Source organism: Cyanistes caeruleus, chromosome 22 (genome assembly GCF_971803275.1).
Source record: "Cyanistes caeruleus chromosome 22, bCyaCae1.hap1.1, whole genome shotgun sequence".
NCBI lineage: Eukaryota > Metazoa > Chordata > Aves > Passeriformes > Paridae > Cyanistes > Cyanistes caeruleus.
The window spans coordinates 162,079-185,073 of NC_141722.1; the positions used below are offsets into that span (position 1 = coordinate 162,079).

Sequence of the window (22,995 nt, forward strand, 5' to 3'; positions counted from 1 at the left end):
TCGGCCCCGGCAGGGCCCTCCAAACCTCCTCAGCACTCCAAACTTCATCAGCCCCGGGAGAGCTCCCCACGGTCCATAGCCACACAAAGCCTCCTCGGGCCCCCAAATCTCCTCAGCCCCTCAAGCCCCCTCACCTCCCCAAACCCCCTCAGCCCTGTCAGGGTTCCCTGGTTCCTTCAGACACCCAAATCTCAGCCTCTCAAGTTCCCTCACGTGCTACAAGTTTCCTCACCCCTCAGATCCCCTTCTAGCCTGCCCCACTCCCTCAGTATTACCAGCCCACCCAAATTTCCACAACCCTCAAATCTCAGCCCACATAGTTCACCTCAGTGCTGCCAAAATCTCCACAGACACCCATTTCCCCTCAGTCCCCAGTTCTCCTCAGCCCACCCAAAGTTCCTCAATGCCCTGGATCCCCTCAGCTCTCCTCTGACCCTGCCAAGTCTCAGATCCCTCAAACCTCAACTGTGCGGTTCCCTCACTGCCTCTAGGACTTCTCAGTGTCCTCACCTCCCCAATCTCCTCTGCATCTCCAAATCTCCTCATCCCCCCGTTCCTCTTAGCCCACCCAAAGCTCCTCAAATGTCCAGATCCCCCTAGACCCTCAGTTTCACTCAGACCCCGCAAAACCTTCTCAGATCCCCCAAATCTCAGACACCCCCAGATCTCCTCAGACCCCCAGTTCCACTCGGATCCCTCCAAACCTCATCAGATACTCCAGATCCCTTCAGTTCCTTCCATTCTCTTCAGCTTCCTCCAGTCCCCCCCTCAAATCTCCTCATCCGCCCCCAGTTCCCTCAGCACCTCCAGGACTCCTCAATGTCCCCACCTCCCCAAATCTCCTCAGACCCCTCCCAAATCTCTTCAGGCCCCACAAATCTCCTCAGACTCCTCAAAATCTGCCCAGACCCCCTAAAATCTCCTCAGACCCCCAGCTCCCTCAATCCCCTCCAGGTCTCCCTAAACCCCTGCCCTCCCCTAAAACTCTTCAACCTGATTCTCCTCAGCCCCTTCAAAAGCTTCTCATGCTCCCAATTCCTCTCAGTCCCCCCAAGCTGTCACCCCATTTCCCCTCAATACATGCAAAGCTCCTCAGATCTCCTGATTCTCTTCAGCCTCCTTGGTTTTCCTCAGTCCGACACCCCCAACCCCTCCAGTTCTTCTCAACCCCCCTGAACTCCCTTAGCCCCTAAAACCTCTTCAGCCACCCCCAGGTCCTCCAACACCCTGCCCCTCCAGTTCTTCTACCTCCCCCAGTTCTCCTCAGTTCACCCCCACCAATTCCCCTCAGCCCCTTTGTGAGGCTCCACAGCCCCCTCAAGGACACCCCCAGTTCTCCCTGTACCTCCTCATCCCCCTGAGGATCCCCCCAGGAGGATCCCAGGAGATCTCCAGCCCCTCTCAGGGTCTCCCCCAGTCTTGGGTGCACCCCAGCTCCTCTGTGGGTCTCTTGTAGCCCCCCAAATCCACAGACAATACCCACAGGGGAAGGAAAAGCAGGGTAAATCCCATCCATTCCCCTTCTCCTAGGTTCAGGGGATTGACCCCTGGAACTTCTGAGTTTCCACTTTAAAAATTACTTCAAAAAAACCCACAAAATTACGGCTCTTTTTCATGTTTTCCCAAAATGTTCTGTCACAGAGGAGGATGGAGAGGAGATGAAAGGAAATGATGCCTCCAAGAGAGATGGGAAATGGGAAAAGATTAGGGATGGCATAGAATGAGATGGGATGAACACCCAAAAGGTCTCCACCACAGAGTAGACATTGCTTTGCAGCTGCCCAGGATGTCAGAAGCCCCTGAACAGGTTCTGGCCGTGGCAGTGGAACTGGGACAGAGGCACCGTCCCCTGTGGGACCTCTGGGCCTGTCCCTGGCCCTCCCCACATTCCCACTGCTCTGTCAGCCCTCCAGACAGAATCCCCCACCACCCAGCACTTCCTCATCCTGGAAGGTCCCCAGGTCCATCAATTATCCATGACTCAACCAAGAACCTGAGGCAGCTCCAAAACTCCCTTTTTTATCTGATTTTTGGATATTGACACCCAGAAGTTGCCACCTAGCATTGTAGTCACCCCAAAATGGAACACTGGGAAAGCCTGGATCCCCCTAGAGCTTCCCTGATGTCTGAGTTCACCCTCGCTGGGTTAATTTCCATCAGGGCTTTCACTTCTGCTGTGGGATTTTTTTCCCTGTGATTAAGAAACTGGTGGTTTTAAACCTCAGCACCAATTTAGGCATTTTCTGATTTTTTTTTTTGTGGGGGGAGTGGAATTATTCAATCCCAACTCTGCATTGGGAGGAGACGGTGTGGGTCACTGCTGAGCTTGTGGCATCCACCAAGGACTGGTGAACATCTCCTAGGATTTTTCTTGTTGGGACTGGCTGGGATAAATGACACTCCGGGCTTTTTTTCCGACCCTACTTTGGGTGGATTAGTCTTGGGTGTGGGAAAGGGGCCCCTTTCCTGGGAAGGTGGTTGGTATGCAGAGAAAAAAAAAAAAAAACAACAGCAAAACCCATGCCCAGCTCCATCCCAGGCTGGAAAATGAAGGAAATTAGCGCTTGTCTGCTGAAAAAATATGATTCCAAGGGTGGTTTTTCTCCCAGGATAGATCCAACTGCGATTTAAAGGAAGGGAAAGTGGGAGTGGAAGGAAATCATGCTGGAATCACCAGCAGAGGATTTCAGCAAAGCCACAGGGCCATTAGATCTGCGCAGAGCAGTGTATCCTTCCTATTCCAGCAGCACCAGGAAGCCAGATCCATCCAGGATCTCCAGTTGACTCAGCAGAGAAAAGGAAATTTTTATGGATGACAAAGGGGGGTTTTCCAGTGAAAATGGGGCCCTTAAGTGGTGATACTGCGATCCCGCAGAACTTTTCCAGTGTTCCCAAAGCCTGTGTCCCAGATCATGGCACACCGGGAAGGGAATTCTTTGGGAAACACCTTCATCACACCCACCTACTTGTTTCCTTCCCCAAAAATCCCTTGTTTTCCATAAAAGAATGGTTGAAAGCACCTACCAGAGTGGGTTCCCCAGGATGGGTGGGCACACCAAGCATTGGCGATGCCAGTATTCCCAGTGCCAGCTATCCAGATGAGGGACAATGTTCATCCCAGGCTTCTTGGCATTAGCAACCCCAAAAAGTAGTTTTTTCTCCCTGGATTGGCAGCCATGGGGAGTACAAAGGGCACTGTCTGACGCTAGTGTGAAGCAAACATGGAGGTTTTGGGGTGTTTAGTAAATGCTGGAAAAGAAATCCCCTGAGGTGCCAGAATTTCCCATCTCCCTGCAAAGGGGAGAGCCCTTGGGCCCTAATTAGGTAACAAGTTAATTAGGATTAATTAGTTACTGTTTGCAAAGCACTACAGAGATGAAACATGTCAGTGTGGGGAAGTATTCCTGCTTCCTCTATGGAGGAGTGAAGGATCCTCCTTAGGAAGGGGGTCTATAAACAAAGTTGGGATTAAACCCAGTGGGATGGTGCACTCCGGGAGCAGGCGGGATGCTCCCGGCATTCCAGCAAGGATGTGTCTCCATGCCAGGATGGAAACACACATGCCAAGGGCTGAGCAGGCACGTCCCAGCGTGCCCATCCTACCAGTGGCAAGGGGGAACATTCCAGCACTGCGGCTCTCCAGGGCCTCCCTCCCTTCCCGCCAGCATTCCCGGCACACGCAGCACGTGTGGGGACGAGACAGGTTTTCCCTGCCCACCGGCTTTGCTGGATCACCCAAACCCTTTCCACACTCTGGAATCCTCCGGCCTGCGAGAACCGCAGCAGGGAAAGGCTGTGTATCCCATAAAAAGATTTGGAATCAAGGCACGGTGGAACCCCCCCGGCTCACACAGGGTTTACCAGGAGGTAACAAAGCCAATTTACTAATTAACTGGGATTAATTTCCCTGTTTGCCCAAACCACCCTGTGGTTTTCCTTCGTTGCCCAACGATCTGCCAGGATGAGTGTTGGCAGTGCTGGCTGAGCACCACATGCTCCAGTGGGATGATACTCTCCATTGCCCCAAATCCTGGAAATTTCAGCCAAATGCTTAGGATACAATTAAATAACCCCTTAACTACATGGGATGGGATCTCCTCGTCCTGAGTCTGGATCTGGGATGAAAAAAGCATTTTTTCTTCTTTCCATGGTTATTTGATATCATTCCAGCCGTTCCTCAGTCCCCAGAGGGTCCCAGAGGGGAGACATGACCTGAATTCCTAAAGCAGGAAAACAAGCAGGAAAAAAAAAAAAAAGTCCATGTGGGTTTGTTGTTTTGTTGGGGTTTTTTTTAGCTGATTCCAAGATTTTGGGGCCTAGCAGGAAGATGAATAGAGCAGATGGTTATTCCCTGGAAGGGGATGGGAATAACCGGGAGATGGGGTGTACCTGAGTTTGGGGGAAGGAAAGGGGAGTGCCAGCAGTGGGGTGATACAGCCGTGAAAGCCGAAGAGTTTGTTCCTGTTGGCTCCTGGCCAGACAGTCACGCCTCTTCCCAAATATGCAGCTCAGCTTTCCCTCAGGAACTGTGTCTCCTTCCTCACGGCCCCTCCATCCTCCAGCCCCCCTTACTCCCACCCCAGGGTTCCTCATTTGTCTCTCCAGTCCCTAAAGAGGGGGGGGGGTAAAGGATCCCTGAGGATGCCAGGGGGTGAAAACCTTGTTATGGGGCAGACAGTGCTGCCACTGGTCCCAGCTGGTCTTGACTGGTCCCACCACGGCCAAGCATCACAACGACACAGTAGATGTGGCACCCAAAACTCCTCTCTCTGATTTTTTGCTGAATTGGTACATTTGGGGGGAAAGTGGTGTTTTCTCAACAATAGGTTTGTCAGTGTCAACTGTGGGGTCACCTGGCTCTGGTCACTGGTGGGTGCAGAAAACTAGGAGGAAGAGAGGGATAGATGGGTGGGAGTACAGGGGGAAGAAGGATAGGCAGGCTGGATAAACAAATGAGAGACAGAGGGATTGAGAGCTGGATAAGAGAAAAGGGTGGATGGGAGAGCAGGGGTCAGATGGATGGATGGATGAGAGTCCAGAGGGGTGGACAAATGGATGAATGCATGTATTAAGGACTGGATGGGGAGATGGGTGGACTGAGTAACAAGGAGATGTGGAGGGATGGAGGGACAGAGGGACGCACAATGGGAAGCATGGATGATTTGACACAGGGATAGACAGACAGGTGTATGGACAGACAGATGGAGAGAAGGACAGGACAGTCAAACAGATGGATAGAGAGATTAAGTTCTGGGAGGGAAGAAGGTTGGACAGGGGACAGAGAGGTAGGTGGAAAGACGGATGGACAGAGGACAGAAAGGCAAATGGATGGATCAAGGGGTGGACAGGGAGATGGCTAGGTAGAGGAGAAAGGGATGGACGGAGGGACAGATAGGGTTAGAAAAAGGTCCTAAGGTCAGGATGGGGAAGGGTCAGTGCCCGGCTGTCAGGACAGACGGACGGGACACGGCTGGAGAGGCCGTAGCCCCTTTAAGCGCCCCCCCGTGGGCGGGCGATGGTACGCGCCGGTGAGGCCGCGCCGCGCAGGGGACAATGGGGTGGGGGCGGGCCCACTGTGGGAGCGGGGGGGGGCGGGCAGGAAGTGCCGCGCGGCCGCGCCCCCTCCTGCTCGCCCACCCCCGGCCCATCGCGGCGGGGCTGCTCTTGAGGCGGCGGCGGGACCGCGGACCCCACCGGCACCGGCACCGCGGACCCCACCGGCACCGGGAACCGGGCAACGGCACCAGAACAGCACTGGGCACCGGCTGGGTGAGGGCGCCGGCGGCTGAGGGAGACGCGGGGTGGCATCGGAGCGGGAAGCGGGCTCGAAGCCGGGGCTCCGGTGCAGCCGCCGACAGCCCCAGCCCCGATCCCCCCCAAATCTAGCCTCAGTCCCGTCCCCTCCAAGTCCAGCCTCACGCAAGGCCCCCAGATCCGGCCTGAACCCCACCAGCTCAAATCCAGCCTCGGTCCTGACTCCCCAGATCCAGCCTCAGCCCCGGACCTCAAATCCAGCCTCAGCTCCATCCCCCAAGATCACTGGTACCCCCAGTTCCCCCTGTCAGACCACCCTGCATGCTCCGGGTCTGATTCACCCCCAGGCTCACGCCTATTGCAGCCCTATTGTGTCCCCTCCCAGTCTTGCTCCGATCACCTCTGTCCCAAATCTGCCTCACTGCATCCTGATACTTCCATTCCCCCGATTGCATCCTGATCCTAGGGCAACCCCTCCAGCCCCACATTGTATCCTGACCCCCAGTTCCCCTCCTGCACTGCAACCCTATTGCAGCCTGGCTCCCCATTGCAACCTCTTGTTGTGGCTTGATCCTCCCATTCCCCCCAGTATGACCCTCCCAGCCCTCCCAGTTGCATTCTGACCCCCTGTTCCGCCCCTTTGTAAATCCTCCAGCTTGCCCATTGCCTCCTTACACTCCCATTTCCCCCCACTGCAGCCCCTCTAGTCCCCATTGTATCCCAACCCCCACCTTGCCCCCCATTAAAAACTCTGCATGTCCCCCATTCCCACCTGACCCCCAACCCCCTTATTACCATCCTCACCCCTACTCCCCCTTTTCTTCTCACCCCAAGTCCTCCCATCCACCTCCTCCCCCATCAATCCCCATTCACCCCCTCAAACCCCTACCCCAAGCCTCCACTCACCCTCTCACCCTTAATTTCCCCCATCTCCAAACCTTCATTCCCCCTCTGTCCCCACAACTTTCTCCTCAAGCTCACCCCATCCCCAGCCCTCCACTCATCCTCCCAACCTCCCCTCCCAAACCCCATTCACCCTCTGGCCCTTATCCCAAGGCCACTACTCACCCTCTCCTCCTTCAACCTCCCCCCATCCTAAGCCCCCCTTTTACCCTCCTGCCTCAAACCCTCTCATTCACCCTCTCCCCATCAATCCAAGGCCTTCACTCACCCTCTCCCCCACAACCTCCCCCCACAACTGCTTCTACCCCAAGCCCCCCTTTTACCCTCTCCCCTCTGAAGCCCCCTCATTCGTCCTCCCCTCTCAATCCAAAGCCCCCTATTCACACTCCTGCCATCACCCCAAGCCCCCCATTTACCCTGTCCCCCCATGGTCCCCCTCCCCACAATCCCCCATTCACCCTCCCCCAAGCCCTCCTGACCCTGTCCCCCTCTCACCAGCCTCCCCCTGACCCCGTGCCCCTCTCCCCAGCCCCCAGACATGGCGTGCAGCCTCAAGGACGAGCTGCTGTGCTCCATCTGCCTGAGCATCTACCAGGACCCCGTGGGGCTGGGATGCGAGCACTACTTCTGCCGCCGCTGCATCACCGAGCACTGGGTGCGCCAGGAGCCGCAGGGCACCCGCGACTGCCCTGAGTGCCGCCGCACCTTCCCCGAGCCCACGCTGGCCCCCAGCCTCAAGCTGGCCAACATCGTGGAGCGCTACAGCGCCTTCCCCTTGGACGCTATCCTGGGCGCCCAGCGCAGCTCCTTCCCCTGCAAGGACCATGAGAAGGTGAAGCTCTTCTGCCTCACTGACCGTGCCGTCGTCTGTTTCTTCTGTGATGAGCCGGCCATGCATGAGCAGCACCAGGTTACCAACGTGGACGATGCCTTCGAGGAGCTGCAGGTGGGTCCCTAAAGGGTTCCCTGCCCTGAGTGGCTCCTCGAGGCTGCTGTATCCGGCTGGTCCCTCTCGCTTCCATTGGTAGTGCCCTTCCCTTTTGTCCTGAGCTGCACCCGTCCTGAACCTGTGGGGATCAGTCCTGTGGCTTCCTCACATCTGTCCATCCCTGCACCCTTTCTTTTCCTTCTCAGGGTCAGCCCTGTTCTTTCCTTCTGTATGTATTTCCATCTGTCTGTCTGTCCCCACAGCCCTTTTTTCTGCATTGGGGTCAGCCCATTCCATCCATCATCCATCCATCCATCCATCCATCCATCCATCCATCATCCATCCATCCATCCATCCATCCATCATCCATCCATCCATCATCCATCCATCCATCCATCCATCCATCCATCCATCCACACTTCCATCCACACCTCCACCACTGTCCCTCTGGGATCCCCCTTCTCCATGGCCACTGTGAGTTTTTGGGAACCCTCAAATCACCCCATGGCTAAGCTGTCCCCCAGGCAGGACCTGTTATTCCCCACCCCAGGCAGGACCCTCATTCCACAGCCCCATAACTCCATGGTTGGTTTATGTGAGAAAGCACCGTGTGGGATCCCTTTTTTCCACAAATGACCTATTTATGGATTTTCCCTCCCTGTCCCCAGCGGGAGCTGAAGGAGCAACTCCAGGGGCTGCAGGAGAGTGAGCGTAGCCACACAGAAGCTCTGCAGCTCCTCAAGAAGCAGCTGGCTGAGACCAAGGTACATGTAGGAACACCGCTGTCACCCCTGGGAACCCCCATTTTTCCCCATTTCACAGCCCCCCAAAGCAGAATTGGGGTCAATCTCATTGCCACCCTGGTGATACCCCAGCCCTGACCCTCACAGCCTTATTTTGGGACTTCCAAACACTCCAAACTCTACAATTGCATGGATTTACCCAATTTTTTCCTTGTGGTACCCCAGTGGGGCTGCTCATCCCTCTATAACTTCTTGCAGTGCTGCTTGGATTTATCTTTTTAATTAATTTAATTAATTATCTCCTCACTCAAGGGTTCAGTGTCCATTAAGGTTCAGTTTTCTCCCCATCCCCACCAGCAACTGATGTGGGGTTTTTTTTAGTTTTCCGGAGTTATTTTAGGAGGTCTTTTTAGTTTAGGTTGGTTTATTGAGTTTCTTAGGAAGTTTTAAGGTGTAATTTGAAGGGGTTTAGGGGGGTTTTTAAGGTATTAAAAGGGTTTCTTTTAAGATTCTTTAAGAGCTCTTCAAAGTTTTTTGGGAGGTTTTCCAGGGTTATTTTGCAAATTGTTTTAAGGTTCTTTGGAGGATTCTTTTAGGTTTCTTTTAGGTTTCTTGGGGAGATTCCTTAAGGTCCTTTTGTAGGATCTTTGGGAGGTTCTTTTAGGATTACTTGAGGATTTTTGGGAGATTTTTTTTGGGTTCTTTTAGGTTTTTTGGGGGAGGTTCTCCTAGGGTTCTTTGGAAGGCTCTTTCGGTGGTTCTAGGAACCTTTTACTCCTTTTTTAAGGGTGCAAGATCAAATCCACCCTTGTAGCCCCCAGAATTCCCTGATCTGATGCCCTTTTAGATATTTATTTGGGGATTAAGGAACTGATGGGTTGACCAGCAGAGCTTTAGGTGTTCTTAACCCCCTGTTGCACCTCAAGTCCTCAGCCAAAAGCCTGCGGGCGACGATCGGGGAGGCGTTTGAGCGGCTGCACCGGCTGCTGCGGGAGCGGCAGAAGGCAATGCTGGAGGAGCTGGAGGCTGACACGGCGCGCACGCTCAGCGACATCGAGCACAAGATCCAGCGCTACAGCCAGCAGCTCCGCAAGGTCCAGGAGGGCACCCAGATCCTGCAGGAGCGCCTGGCCGAGGCGGATAAACACGTCTTCCTGGCCGGCATGGCCTCCCTCTCTGAGAGGTGGGTGGCAGTGAGGGGACAGTGGGGTCCCTGGTGTCACCCCCACCTTGGCACCGTGTGTTCTCTGCAGGCTGAAGGGAAAGATCCACGAGACCAACCTGACCTATGAGGATTTTCCCACCTCCAAGTACATGGGTCCACTGCAGTACACCATCTGGAAATCCCTCTTCCAGGACATCCATCCTGGTGAGAGCACAGGGACGGGGGAGCCGTGAGGGATGGGGCGGTCACCAGGGACAGGAACACACCAGTGAGGGATGGGGAAGGGGACATCACCTGTGAGGGAAGGGGATGTCACTGACTAGGGATGGGGACATTGCTGAGAAGGGTCTGGGACATGAGTGATGAGGAGCAGGGACACACCAGTGAGGGACAGGGGCACACCAGTGAGGGACAGGGACATCACTGACAGAAGATGAGCATGAGGGCGGGACACCCCTGTGAGGGATAGGGACAGGGCCATCCCAGTGACCTTCCACCCATGCTGGTTGTCACCCTGGTGGGACAGAGCACCAGCTCCGGGGCTGCACTAACCCTCGTTCCCCCTGTCCCCGCTGTCCTAGTGCCAGCAGCACTGACTCTGGACCCCGGCACTGCCCACCACCGCCTCATCCTCTCAGACGACTGCACCATCGTGGCCTATGGCAACCTTCACCCACACCCGCTGCAGGACTCGCCCCGGCGCTTTGACGTGGAGGTGTCGGTGCTGGGCACCGAGGCCTTTGGTGCTGGGGTGCACTACTGGGAGGTGGTGGTGTCTGAAAAAACCCAGTGGATGATCGGCCTGGCCCACGAGGCCGTGACCCGCAAGGGCAGCATCCAGATCCAGCCGAGCCGCGGGTTCTACTGCATCGTGATGCACGACGGGAACCAGTACAGTGCCTGCACCGAGCCCTGGACGCGGCTGAACGTCAAGGGCAAGCTGGAGAAGGTGGGCGTCTTCCTGGACTATGATAAGGGGCTTCTCATCTTCTACAATGCTGACGACATGTCCTGGCTCTACACCTTCCGGGAGAGGTTTCCCGGGAAGCTGTGCTCATATTTCAGTCCTGGGCAGAGCCATGCCAACGGGAAGAATGTGCAGCCATTGCGGATCAACACTGTCCGTATCTAATGGGGGTTTTTGGGGTGACCCCCACCCTGCCAGGTGTTTTCCCACTCCAGGAACTGGTCCCGCTGTTGGGCAGGATCTGGCATTCCGCCCACTTCTCTCAGTCCTGTGCTTCCAGGGAATCCCAGTGTGGGGGGCTGGGACATGGCAATAAAGGATTTGGAGAGAAGGGGCTGGGTGATGGAGAGCCCCAGGGAGGGGTGCTGGGCTGGGCTCAGGGCACCATGGGGTGCCATGGCAGGAGCCTGTCACCATGCTGGGGGTGCCACACTGTGTCCTGACCAGGTGTGTGCTACTGTGCCATGGTGGGCTGGCCCATGGCAGGGGTCTCTCACCATGCTAGGGGTGCCACAGTGTTGGGGGTCACCATGCCATGGGACATGTACTGTGACATGTGTGCCACATGTACAGCACCATGCCCTGCTGTGCCATGCCGTGTGCTGTGCTGGGCCATGCTGTGCCACACTGTCCCACCCCTGGGCAGGGCTCCATGTGTCAATGTAGGGAACACTGCGTGTGTTGGAATGTACAGGAATGGGATCTGGGCTGTGTAGGGTGGGCTGTACAGAGGGTCTGATATATGGGGAGTGGGCTGTATACAGGAGGTGGTACAGAGAAGTGCTGTGTGCTGGGCTGTGATACAGAGCTCTGTACAGGGGTGTGATATGTTGGAGTGTGCTGTATAGGGATGTGGTGTACGGGGAGTTGTGTGTAAGGGCTGGGCTGTGTCAGGGTGGGATATAGAGGGGTGGGCTATATAGGGGCATGGTGTATGGAGGGAGATATCTCGTGGGTGAGCTATGTGGGGTAGTGATACATAGGGGTGGGCTGTACAGTAGAGTGATACAAGGGGGTGATGTTTAGGGCCTGGGCTGTGTCGGGAGGATGGTATAATAGGGGAGATACATAGGCGGCAAGCTATACAGGGGATGAGCTGTATATAGAAGCAGTATACAGATATATGGTGATATATAGGGGTGGGCTGTTTAGAAGAACTCTAGATAGGGGATGATATGTAAGGGTGGGCTGTATGGGGGGTGATGTCTAGGGGGTGGGGAGTAAAAGACAGTGAAGCACTGGGGGGACACTGGGAGCAGCACCCGCCCGCCAGGGGGCGCTGTGGCACCCGGCCCGCGGGCCCTGCGCGTGCGCCCAGGGCAGGCAATCGAGCGCCGAAAGGCGGAAGGGTTCCGCTGCCATCTTGCCCCGGGCGCAGCCCCTCCGGTACCGGGGAGCACGGGGGGGCACCGAGGGGGGAGCGGAGAACCGGAGGGGCTTGGTTTGGCGAGTGAGGGAGCACCGGGGCCTTGGAGGGGGCTGGGGAGCACCTTGTTGGGCACTGAAAGCTGGGGGTTGTGGGAATGGGGAGCTTGTGGGTTTTGGGGGCGCTGTGAGGAGGGTGGGGTTGGGGGTTGTGGTTTATGGGGGGCTGGGGAGGTCAGTGCTGTGTGTGGGCAGTGGGTTCAGGGGGGCTGTGAGGACGGAGGGGGGCTGGGGGGCTTTGGGATCGGTGTGTCTGTGGGGCCGATAGAGGTGCTGGGGTGTGAGGGGATGGCGCTGCTGAGGGGCTGGGGAGTGGGGGTGATGCTGAGAAGCCTTGGGGGGCCCTGTGTCTGTGGGGGGGTGACGGCAGCTGAGGGGCTCGGGATGAGTTGGCGGGGGATGTCTCCTGGGAGGCTCAGGACGGGGTTGAGGGTCTCCTGTGAGGGTTAGGACGCGTTCGGGAGTCAGCTGTAAGGCTCGGAACAGGTTTGGGGGTCATCTCTGGGGCCAGGATGGATCTGGGGGGAGTCCCCTGTGAAGATGCCATTGGGGCACCCCACCTGAGCCTCGGTTGTCTGGGGGTGCCGCGGACACGGGGGGCCGTGCGGGTGTGCCCGGGGTCCCCGGGTGACCCCCCCGTGTCACAGCCATGGATCCGGGCGCGGGGGCACGGAAGGAGCGGCCGAAGCCGCGGGAGCCGGCGGCTCGTCTGGAGAAGGCCAAGCAGAGGTCGGCACAGCAGGAGCTGAAGCAGCGGCAGCGGGCGGAGGTGGGAACGAGGGACTGGGGAGGGACACGGCCCAACCCACAGCCGAACCCCCCCTTTTCCATCCGCCCTTTCCCAATCCCAGATCTATGCCCTGAACCGGGTGATGACGGAGCTGGAGCAGCAGCAGTTCGACTCCTTCTGCAAGCAGATGCAGGGATCCGGGGAATGACAGCCCGGCCCCTGCCCTGCCCCCCCTTTTCTAACCCCCCCGGTATTTATTATCAAATCGCCCTTTTTGTATCAATAAACTCTGTGCTGGTTCTGTGTCTCCCGGCTCTGTTTGCTGCGGGTGGGGAATGGTGTGGGGGAGGCCAGAGCAGGGCCGATGCCAAAGCAGCTGTGGCGCCAGGTGCCAGCTCCAGCCATGGCCCCATCCCTACATTTCCTGCTGTGGAGAAGGGTCCTGCCCTCCCGGAGCTGGGATTTATTCCGGAGGGATGCAGCAGGAGCTACATCTTGCAGCTGCTCCTGCTGCCAGAGCCTCCCTGGGGATCCTGAGTGTTTCTCCAGCACCAGGTTTGACCTTTGCTTCCTTCCTCCACCCACACCCTCTGTGCTCCAGCCGCCGCTGTCCAGCAGCCTCTGGCTTTCCAGAGACTTTGGATCAAGTCCTGCTTCCCCCCTTTCCCTGCCCCAGCAGTGTCACACTGAGGGGTTGAAAATAAACCACATTTGGGATGGTACTTCCCTGCAGCTACAGATTAAGTGGTAAACTCCAAACTGTTCCCAGTGAATCCTATGTCGGAAATCCTCTGGAGGTCTGATCAGCATCTTCCTCCTCCTACCCAAGGAGGGCCTTCCTCATTTTTGGAGCTCCCTTTGTAATGAATTCTCACTGGGCAGTGTGAGCAATCCCTAAACTTCAGTTTCCTGTGCAGAGAAGGGCTTGGGGGTCTCTTGTTAGGGCAAACTCTTAATTTCCCATTTCCCAAGGATTTGGAGGTCTGTAGTGTTGGTGTGGGGTGATGGGGGTTCCCTTGCTTCCCCCAAAGGACAGGGATTTTTGGGAGCTTTTCTCTTTTTTTACCTTAGCAGGCTCCTGCCACCCAGATCCAGTGGGAAGAGGGAAGGGAGGAAGCAGAACCCAGAGCAAGGACGAGGAGGATAAGGATGAGGATGAGGAAGACTTTACTAGGCTCTAGGGAGGGCTCAGGCCTTGCAGCTCCAGAGGGCGAAGGGGAAGACGATGTAGGACGTGGCCCAGGTCAGGCAATAAACCGCAGCCACCGCCGTCGGTGCTAGCAGGACAGCCACCACCCCTATGGAGCGGGAAAATCCTTGGGGATCTGCTTTTCCTCCCCCTCTACCACCATCCTGAGAGGTTCATCCCCATCCTTACCTCCAGCATAAACCAGTTTCTTCCAGAGCTGAGACTCCAGCACCCTGTCGTGGGGATAGAAGCCGCAGTCGGCCATGAACAGGATCATGGCAGCCGCGGCGACGCGGAGCAGGGCCACATGTCCCCCGGTGAGCAGGAAGGTGCTGGCCAGCACTGCTGAGGCGTAGGGGCAGGGCAGCCCCCGGTAGGTGAAGGGGATCCCTGTGGGGTGTCAGGAGTTCAATGTAGGGGGAAAAACTCCGAACTCCCCACCCCCAGGGGCTCATCTTACCGCTGGAGAAGAAGCAGAGGCGGGCAAAGACGGCCAGCACGTAGGCGAGGGTCAGCAGCCCCCCCAGCACACCCTGGGGCTGCAGCAGCAGCGCCGTGCCCAGCCCGAACGTGGTGAAATCGGCAAAGTCATCCAGCTTGGCACCTGTGGGGGCAGCAAGGGGCAGGTGCCAGGTGGGCACCGGGCACAGGGGACACCCTCGGGTCACCCCTGGGCCGGGGGGGACGCACTCACCCAGTGCCGAGCAGGCGTCAAGCTGCCGGGCCACGGCCCCATCGGCCAGATCCAGCAGGAAGCCCAGGAGCAGAAGCCAGCAGGAGTACTGGTACTGCCTGGGCGGGAAAACCCCACTTCTCAGCCCCTGTTCCTCTCTTTTTCACCCCATTTCTTCCTCTGTTTACCCCATCTATTGGTGGTGGAGATAAGCCCAGCCATCAGGCTGGCCACAGAGAGAGCAAAACTGGGGTGACCCCTACTTCTCAACCCTCTTTTTCCCCCTTCATCTATTGATGCTGCAGAGACCAAAGGTGAGGAGTCTTTGACCATGGAGAGAGCCAAACCACAGTGTCTCACTTTTCATCCCCCTTTTTTCCCCCCATTCCCCCATTTTTCCAGCAAAACTGGGCTGGCCCCCACTTTTCTACCCCATTTTCTCCCCTTTTTCATTTTTCCTCCCCCCTTTCCCCCTTTTTCCAGCAAATCAGGGCAAACCACTTTTCTACCATCTTTGCCCTCTCATTTCCACTTTTTCCAGAAAAAACAGGGTGACCCACATTTCTGTGCATCCTTTTCACCACATTTCCTCTCATTTTATCCTGTTCTCCCTTTTTTTTCCCCACCTATTGATGCTGTAGAGGCTGGAGGGGAGGCTGGCCACCAGCTTGGCCACAGAGCGAGCGCAACCAGGGTGACCCCCACTCCCCAGCCCCATTTTTCACCCCGTTTTTCCCAGTTTCCCCCACCTGTTGACAGTGCAGAGGATGGAGGAAAGCCCAGCCAGGAGGTTGGCCACGGAGAGTCCGTTAGCCGCGTTTTTCCGGAGGAATTCCAATGCCCGTTCCCGTCCCGCTTGCTCACTCAGCACCAGCTTCTTGGTGGACTGAAAAATACCTACAACCCCCCACTGTGTTCCAACCAGGGAGGGGCTGAAGCCCCCCCAAAACATAGCAGGTTGGTGCACGGGTTCCCCCTCCTCAAACCAAAATCCCCCAAAATCTGTTTAGGAAGCAGCAGGGGATTGATTTGTGCAAGCTCTGCTGCTGAGCTCCCCACCGGAGGCCAAAAATGGAATAAAAGAGGCCAAAAAAGCAAAGAAATGAATAAAAGAACCGTAAAAAATAATAAAATAAAGACAAATTAAACCAAACCCAAGCTTAGACTAAAAGCCAACCCCGGTTTAAGCTCTATTGATCTTATATACCTATCGGGCTAAGCTTTAGGGAAAGAATTTAAGGGTCCTGTCCTTTGCCCCCCGCCTTTGCCGTGTCCCAAAGCCAGGCAGATCCTTCATCTGAAAGAAAACAGGACGTCAGAGCAAGACAAACCCCCCGAGCCCCCTCAGAGCCCCCCCGAGCTGCTCCGGAATGCCACCAGAACAGCTCCCCAGGTGGGAAATCCAGCAAGAACCGCAGGGGAGCGGAGGTGTCGGGGGTCGGCGGCTCCGAGCGCCGCGGCGAGAGCGACCTTTGGACACCGCGCCCGGAGCCGCCGGCACGGACCGAGCCGGGAAAATCCCCCCGAGCCCCGCACGGGCTGAACCGGGAAAATCCCCCCGAGCCCCGCACGGGCCGAGCCGGGAAAATCCCCCCGAGCCCCGCACGGGCTGAACCGGGAAAATCCCCCCGAGCCCCGCACGGGCCGAGCCGGGAAAATCCCCCCGAGCCCCGCACGGGCCGAGCCGGGAAAATCCCCCCGAGCCCCGCACGGGCTGAACCGGGAAAATCCCCCCGAGCCCCGCACGGGCTGAACCGGGAGAAATCCCCCCGAGCCCCGCACGGGCTGAACCGGGAGAAATCCCCCCGAGCCCCGCACGGGCTGAACCGGGAAAATCCCCCCGAGCCCCGCACGGGCCGAGCCGGGAAAATCCCCCCGAGCCCCGCACGGGCGCTCCTGCTCCTGCCGGAACCGGGGATTTTTCGGGGTCTGAGGCCACGCTGGGTGCTGCGCCCCGCCTTTATCCCTTAATTTGGGGTGAGTTTGGGAACTTCGAAAGCTAAGTTTTGGGATTTGCCGTCCCTTCCCAGCGCCGGGCAGGCTCGGGGCCCTGGGAATGTCGCGGAGCTGTGGCAGCACCGGATCCAGGCACCTGTGAGCGCCCCCGGGCACGGCCGGGGCTCCCGGACTCGCCCGTTCCCGGCGCTTCTCGCCCCAAAATCAAAGTGCCGGCATGGGAGGGAGTTCCTTAGCCCTGCGCCGCTCCCGTTGCTTTGATCGCTACTCTGGGGGGAAAGCAGGTGATTTTGGTTCTTCCCAGGTGCGTTCCGAGGGGGTTGTGCCCCAAGGGCTATCTCACCCCCGCCCAAGGCGCAGGGAAAATGGGCTCAGCCACAGGAAGGGCAAAGTTAACCTATTTTTGGGGGCCAATGAATGTATTTTACAGTTTCCTGCCCCAATAACCCAAATTTTTCTACTAGCCCGCGACAAACGATGATTTTTAAGGATGGGGGGGCACCTCGCAAAGGGGCGAGCGGCATCCAGGTGGCACTTACCGACCGGCGGTGACACCATCCACATGGCAGCGGCGGCTGTGGCAGCAGTGACAGTGACGCCCCGGCGAGGGGAAACTGAGGCAGGGGCCGCTCAGTGGGGCTCCGTGCAGTGCCGCGTTATATAAGGAAAAGCCTCTCGGGCTGAGTCACCCGGCGGGGGTGGGTCCGGCCAGAGGCCACGGACACGGACACGGGGGGTTCGCAGCCGCTTGGCACCACCGGCGAGGGAGGAGCTGCCCTGGGGGGCCGGGGGGCCATGCCAGGCTCGCAGTGCCCCTGCCAGCCTCCCAGCGCCCCTGCCAGGCTCCCAGTGCCCACGCCAGGCTCACAGCACCGGTGCCAGGCTTGCAGTGCTTGTGCCAACCCTGCAGTGCCGGTGCCAGGCTCGCAGCACCCGTGCCCAGCCACAGCGCTGGTGCCAGGCTCGCAGCACCCACAGCATGCCCACAGGAGCAGGAGCAGGCTGGCAGCACCCACGGTGCACTGATACCCTCTGTGGCACACTCGCAGCACGGGTGTCACACTGATAACACCTGTGCAAGCTCTGGTAACACACGGATCCGTCTCACAGCACCAGTTCCCACTCACCTTCTGCAAATGTGGACCACCCATACCATGCTCACACCACCTTTGCCAGCCTTCAGCAGGCTTGCACCACCCACACCCAGCTCACGGCACCCACAGCACCCATCCCACACTCCAGCACCCATCCCGCACTTATGGAGCACATGCCAGGCTCTCAGAGCCCATCCCAGGATTGCACCATCAGGCTCACAGCACCCATATCCTGTTCACAGCACCCCTGGCAGCCTCACAGTATTCACACCATGCTTGGCATTGCCCAGGGCAGTCTCACAGCACCCATCCCTCTCTCACAGCACCATCCAACTCCCACAGCACCCATTCCGTGCCCACAGCACCCATCCCACGCTCACAGCACCCATGCCAGGCTCACAGGACCTCTGCCAGGTGTGTGCCACCTGTACCGACAGCGTTTCTGCCATGCTTGTTACACCCATGGCAGCCTCACAGCATCCACAGCTGTCCCGTGACACCCTCACCAGTCCCACAATACCCACAAAAGTCCCACAGCCCCACGCCAGCCCCCTGGCACTGCCACACTCCTGTCCCTGCACCCCACTGCCACGCCAGGGTGGCTGCACCCAAAAGGTGCCACCCCACCAAGTGGCAGCAGGGTCATGGCTGGTGCCCCCCAGCCTCACCCCCTGGGCTGGGCTGGGTGACCTTCCCGCCACCCTGGACCTCTGCCAGGTGGCCCCAACTTGTGCAAGGGTGTCACGAGCTGGGGGAGCTCGGCCTCCCCCTCCCCTGGAGCAAAGGGCCAGCGATAGCGAGGGGCTGCCGGGGCAGGCGACGCCGGGGCCACCACCAGGAGAGCAAAGGTCCCCGAGGACACAGTGACAAGGGGCCCATAAAATTTATACAGCCCTGCTGCTGGAATTTTCCACCCAGGTCCCAGAGGGAATTGAGGGGTGCTGCAGCACCCATAGTTATGGGGTCCCTGGGTGGGGGGCACCCAGGGGGGTGGGGTCGGTCCCCTCCCTCCCCCCTTTGGGGGTCCCAGGGTGCTGGTGGCGGCGGGGGCACAGCTGAAAGGGCTCTTTGTTCGCTGGTCACGCGCTGGTGCCGGCGGTTGCGAAGCGACGGCCAGGCCAGGAGGGCCACGGTCATGGGCGTCCAGCCCTGGGGCACCCCAAGGGGGCTGTCCCACAGCCTCGGGGGGGGCCCGGCCCCCTGGGGGGACACAAATCTCCGGGTGCCTGTCACCGTGGCACTGGGGCGATCCCTGTGTCCTCAGGGCACCCAGAGCCACTCTGCTGATGTGTTTTGGGGTGCCTGTGGCAGCAGGGTGCCCACGCCCATGGCACAGGGCACTTTAGGGTGCTTGGCACTGTCACCTGAGTGTCTGAGGCTACACATCCCCATGGCACCCGGGTACCCATCCCTGTGGGGTCTGGGCACCTCTGAGTATCTCTGCGTGTCCATCCCTGTGACACTGGGGTGTCTCTGGGTGCCCATCCCCATCACATCGGGCACATTTGGGTGCTCCCAGTACTATCTGCTGGTAATGGTGCAGCCCCTGCTGCCCCCTGACCTCTCCCCAACACAAGGACAAGGACACACTGGTGCCAGCTGTTAGTGGTTTATTTGGCTGGTGCCAGGCCAGGGGGTCGATGACGAGGACGCTGCCACGCTCAGTTGTCTCTCATGGTCTAGAAAGGAGAAGCTTCTAAGACAGAAGGACAGTACCCCAACACCCTGACACACCAAGACTCTAATAACCCAACACCCCAGTGCCCCATCACCTCAGCACTACGGCATCTCAACACCTCAAGAGCCTGTGCCCAGCACCCCAGCACCCCAGCACCATGATACCCCAGAACCCAGAGCCCTGGTACCCCGTTACCCTGGCACCCCAGCCTCAGCATCCCGAAGTCCTGGTGCACTTACACCATGTCATCCTGGCACCCCAGCCTTCTGGTACCCCCGTTCCCTAGGACCTAGTACCCTGACACCCCAATTCCCTGGCACCTCAGAACCCAGCACCCTGATACCCTGGTACCCCACCACCCCAGAGCTCTGGCAAACTTGACCTGGCAGCCCAGGAACCTGGCACCCCAGAGTCCTGCTACCATGGTACCCTCACACCCCGCCCCTGGACTCCCAACAATTCAGAGCCCTTTTTTCCTCAGCTCTGTGGCATCCAAGCACCCCAGTGCCATGGCACATCTGTGCCCTGGTACTTTGGCACCCCACTGCCCTGGCACTCCAGCATCCCAGAGCCCTTTTACCCTGCTACTGTGGCACTGGGACAGCTGGTACCCCAACACCATGGCACCCTGACAGCCCCATCCTCTGGTACCCCACTATCAGAGCACCCCAAGACTCTGCACCCAAACCATCTGGTATACCAGTATCATGGCACCCCAGCGGCCTGGCCCCTTTCCCCCCTGGTGCCCTGGTACCCCAGAACCCCAGAGCTCTGGTACCCCATTGCCGTGGCACCCAGCACTCTGACATGGCATCCCAATTCCCTGCCACCATGGTGCCCAAGTTTCCTGGCATCCTGACACCATGATATCCCAGTTCTCTGGCACCCTTGCACCCTGACATCCCAGTATCCCATTCCCTGGCAGCTCGGGAAGGCTTGCCAGCCTGTGTCCACCTCTGCAATCCAGTCCTCGAAGGCAGACACGCGGGTAAACACGGTGGGTTTCTTGGCAGCATTGCAGCCCAGGGCCGACACGAAGCTGGCGATGCCATGGACCTCCCAGGTCCCATCCTCAGCTTGGCAGTTCAGGGGGCCCCCGGAATCACCCTGGGGTGTGGAATGAGGCAGGGTCAGCACCACAGGGGGCCCAGGATGTGCCCCCCTCTGTCCCGGTGCGGTACCCACGTTGCATCCAGACTTCTCAGCGCCACCGGCACAGATCATGGTTTGGCGGATGGCCAGGGCCCCCCACCAGTCGGGCTGGGTGCAGTGCTCATAGTCCACCACGGGCAGCTCTGCCTCCTGCAGCCGGTCCGGCAGCGACCCTCCAGCTGTGGGATCAGACAAGCCCAGGCAGGGTCTGTCCATGGCCCTCCACCCCACATCCATCATCCATCATCCATCATCCATCATCCATCATCCATCATCCATCATCCATCATCCATCATCCATCATCCATCCATCCCTTCCCTCCAACTCTCCTTTACCTCCCCATCCTGCCATCCCTTCCTCCACCGCCCCATACATCCCCCCAGCTATCAATCCCTCTGTCCACGCCCTATGTTCAACCAATTCTCAGTCATTCCTCATCTCCCCAAATATTCCCCATGCATCTCCCCATTTGTCTGTCCCCCATCCCTCCCTCCATCTTCCCACCCATTTCCTCATCCATCCCTCCAACCCCTCACCATCCCTCCATCCATCCCTCCACCCACCTTCCCAGCCATCCCTCCACATCCCCATCCATCTCCCCATTTCTCCATCCCCCATTTCTCCCTCCATCTTCCCATCCATTTCCCCGTATATCCCTCCACGTCTCCACCCACCTCCCCACCCCTCCCTCCGTGTCCCCGTGTCCCTGCCGTCCCTCCCGGTCCCCGGACGCACTGCTGAGCAGTCCCCAGCCGCTGATCACGCAGGGGTACCCGTTGGGCAGGATGGAGCCGGCGGGCGGCAGCCGCCCCACCTGCACCTCCGCCGAGAGCACGGCCGGGCGCTGCAGCTTCATCAGGGCGATGTCATTGCTGCGCACAGGGACTCGGGTCAGGGGGCCGGGGAGGGGACGCGCACGGCAGCCCCCCGGGACCCCGCTCACCCGCAGGCCGCGCAGAAGCTGAGCCACTTGGGGTGCACGAAGATGTCGTCGGAGTTCACGGGGATGCGCTGCTCGGGGCCCTCCCCGGCGCTCATGTCGTACTCGCCCAGCACCACCTGGTACTTGCGGGATTTGCTGCCAGGAAAGGAGCGGTCGGCGGGTGCCGGCCTCTCTCGGCATCCCTCCTGCACCCGAGACCCTCGCACGCACCCAGGCGCTCTGCCCTGCACCCTAAATCCCCTCCCGGCACCTCTCCGTGCACCAAATCTGCACACAAACACCTCCCTGCACCCTGAACCCCATCTCCTCTGCACCCTGAACCTCTTCCTGCACCCCAGCTCCCCGCCCTGCACCCCGAACCCCCTCCCTGCACCTCCTCATGCACCCACCCCGAGCCCAAACTCACCTCGCTGCCCTCTGAGCCCCCGCCTTGCACCCGGGGTGCAAATCCTGCCCTGCACATCATCCCCGCACCCACTTTGCCCTTTTCACCCCATCCATGCACCCCCTCCGTGCATGTGCACCCTCAATGCCCCCCCGGACCCTCAATGCCCCCCCCGGACCCTCAATGCCCCCCCCGCTCCCCCGATGCCCCCCTGCTCCCTCAATGCCCCCCTGCTCCCCCAATGCCCCCCCCGCTCCCCCAATGCCCCCCCCCGCTCCCCCAATGCCCCCCTGCTCCCCCAATGCCCCCCCCCGCTCCCCCAATGACCCCCCCCGCTCCCCCAGTGCCCCCCCGGACCCTCAATGCCCCCCTGCTCCCCCAATGCCCCCCCCCGCTCCCCCGATGCCCCCCTGCTCCCCCAGTGCCCCCCCGGACCCTCAATGTCCCCCTGCTCCCCCGATGCCCCCCCGCTCCCCCAGTGCCCCCCCCGCTCCCAGACCCCGTGTCGCCCCCCGGACTCGCCCCCGCCGCCCCCAGCCCCGCTGGCCTCACGAGATGCAGTGCGCGGCCGTCATCACCCAGCCCGGAGCGATCAAGGTGCCCCCGCAGGTGTGGCGGAAAGCGCCGTCCCGCTCGTACTGCAGCGAGATCTGCGAGGGGACAGCCCGCTAGGTGCCACCGTCCCCCCGCACGGCTGCGGCTGCCCCGTCCCCTGTCCCCTCACCTGCCAGGGCCAGCTGTAGGGCTCCGCATCGTGCCCATTGACCACCCGCGAGTCCGGCAGCACCGCGGCACGGGCACCTGCGGGACGCGGCACCGTCACCCACCGGGCACCCACCCGAGCCCGGGGGTCCCGAGGGGGTCAGGGGACACCTCACCGCCGGCCACCAGCAGCAGGACGAGGCTCAGCATCGCAGCCATGGCTCAAGTGTGCCTGTCCCGGGCACCCGGCGGCCTTAAATCCCTGCCCGTATCGAGAGCACCCAAGGGCGCCCCTGGGAACGGGCACCCGGTGCCCAGCTGGATCTCGGGGGGGGGCTAAACATTAACCTTGGCCTTGGGGGGACGTGGCACTGGTACCTGGCCAGTGCGGACCCTACAGATCCCAAACCCCCCTGTCCCTGCTGCCCCCTACTGCCTCTGTACCCTCTGTGTCCCCCCAGAGTGCCCCATGTCCCCCCCAGGCCCTCCGGACCCCAGTGACCCCCACAGTTCCTCTAACTGCTCCCGTGCCCCCCTTAGCACCGATGACCCTCTCCCTGTGCCCCCCATAGTCCCCACACCTCTCTGTGTGCCCCATAGCCCTTACA

General features: G+C 59.3%; 4 protein-coding genes across 5 annotated transcripts; 2 read left to right on the plus strand and 2 right to left on the minus strand.

The window, feature by feature from the left end:
- The first annotated feature begins 5,609 nt into the window (after nt 1-5,609).
- LOC111938445 (E3 ubiquitin-protein ligase TRIM62) lies at nt 5,610-10,791 on the plus strand. Of its 2 annotated transcripts, none has more exons than XM_086860368.1 (6): nt 5,610-5,769; nt 7,187-7,603; nt 8,254-8,349; nt 9,255-9,511; nt 9,582-9,697; nt 10,075-10,791. In XM_086860368.1, exons 2-6 carry the CDS (start codon nt 7,196-7,198, stop codon nt 10,623-10,625), a joined length of 1,428 nt encoding a protein of 475 aa, XP_086716494.1. In that variant the 5' UTR covers nt 5,610-5,769; nt 7,187-7,195; the 3' UTR covers nt 10,626-10,791. The 2 variants fall into 2 exon arrangements, with proteins under 2 accessions (XP_086716494.1, XP_086716492.1); XM_086860366.1 differs by having other exon boundaries at nt 5,746-6,042.
- A 967-nt stretch (nt 10,792-11,758) lies between these two features.
- On the plus strand, nt 11,759-12,920 carry SVBP (small vasohibin binding protein). The gene is made up of 3 exons (XM_086860370.1): nt 11,759-11,846; nt 12,533-12,654; nt 12,737-12,920. Exons 2-3 carry the CDS (start codon nt 12,535-12,537, stop codon nt 12,821-12,823), a joined length of 207 nt encoding a protein of 68 aa, XP_086716496.1. The 5' UTR covers nt 11,759-11,846; nt 12,533-12,534; the 3' UTR covers nt 12,824-12,920.
- An 845-nt stretch (nt 12,921-13,765) lies between these two features.
- TMEM269 (transmembrane protein 269) lies at nt 13,766-17,083 on the minus strand. Its single transcript, XM_086860369.1, has 6 exons — nt 16,973-17,083; nt 15,227-15,374; nt 14,499-14,596; nt 14,265-14,408; nt 13,994-14,194; nt 13,766-13,913 (listed from the first exon to the last, which is right to left on the minus strand). Exons 1-6 carry the CDS (start codon nt 16,995-16,997, stop codon nt 13,804-13,806), a joined length of 726 nt encoding a protein of 241 aa, XP_086716495.1. The 5' UTR covers nt 16,998-17,083; the 3' UTR covers nt 13,766-13,803.
- Nucleotides 17,084-19,120: 2,037 nt separating this feature from the next.
- CELA3B (chymotrypsin like elastase 3B) lies at nt 19,121-22,676 on the minus strand. The gene is made up of 8 exons (XM_086860434.1): nt 22,564-22,676; nt 22,410-22,486; nt 22,238-22,335; nt 21,301-21,435; nt 21,093-21,229; nt 20,391-20,536; nt 20,160-20,312; nt 19,121-19,206 (listed from the first exon to the last, which is right to left on the minus strand). Exons 1-8 carry the CDS (start codon nt 22,604-22,606, stop codon nt 19,189-19,191), a joined length of 807 nt encoding a protein of 268 aa, XP_086716560.1. The 5' UTR covers nt 22,607-22,676; the 3' UTR covers nt 19,121-19,188.
- Nucleotides 22,677-22,995: the final 319 nt, after the last annotated feature.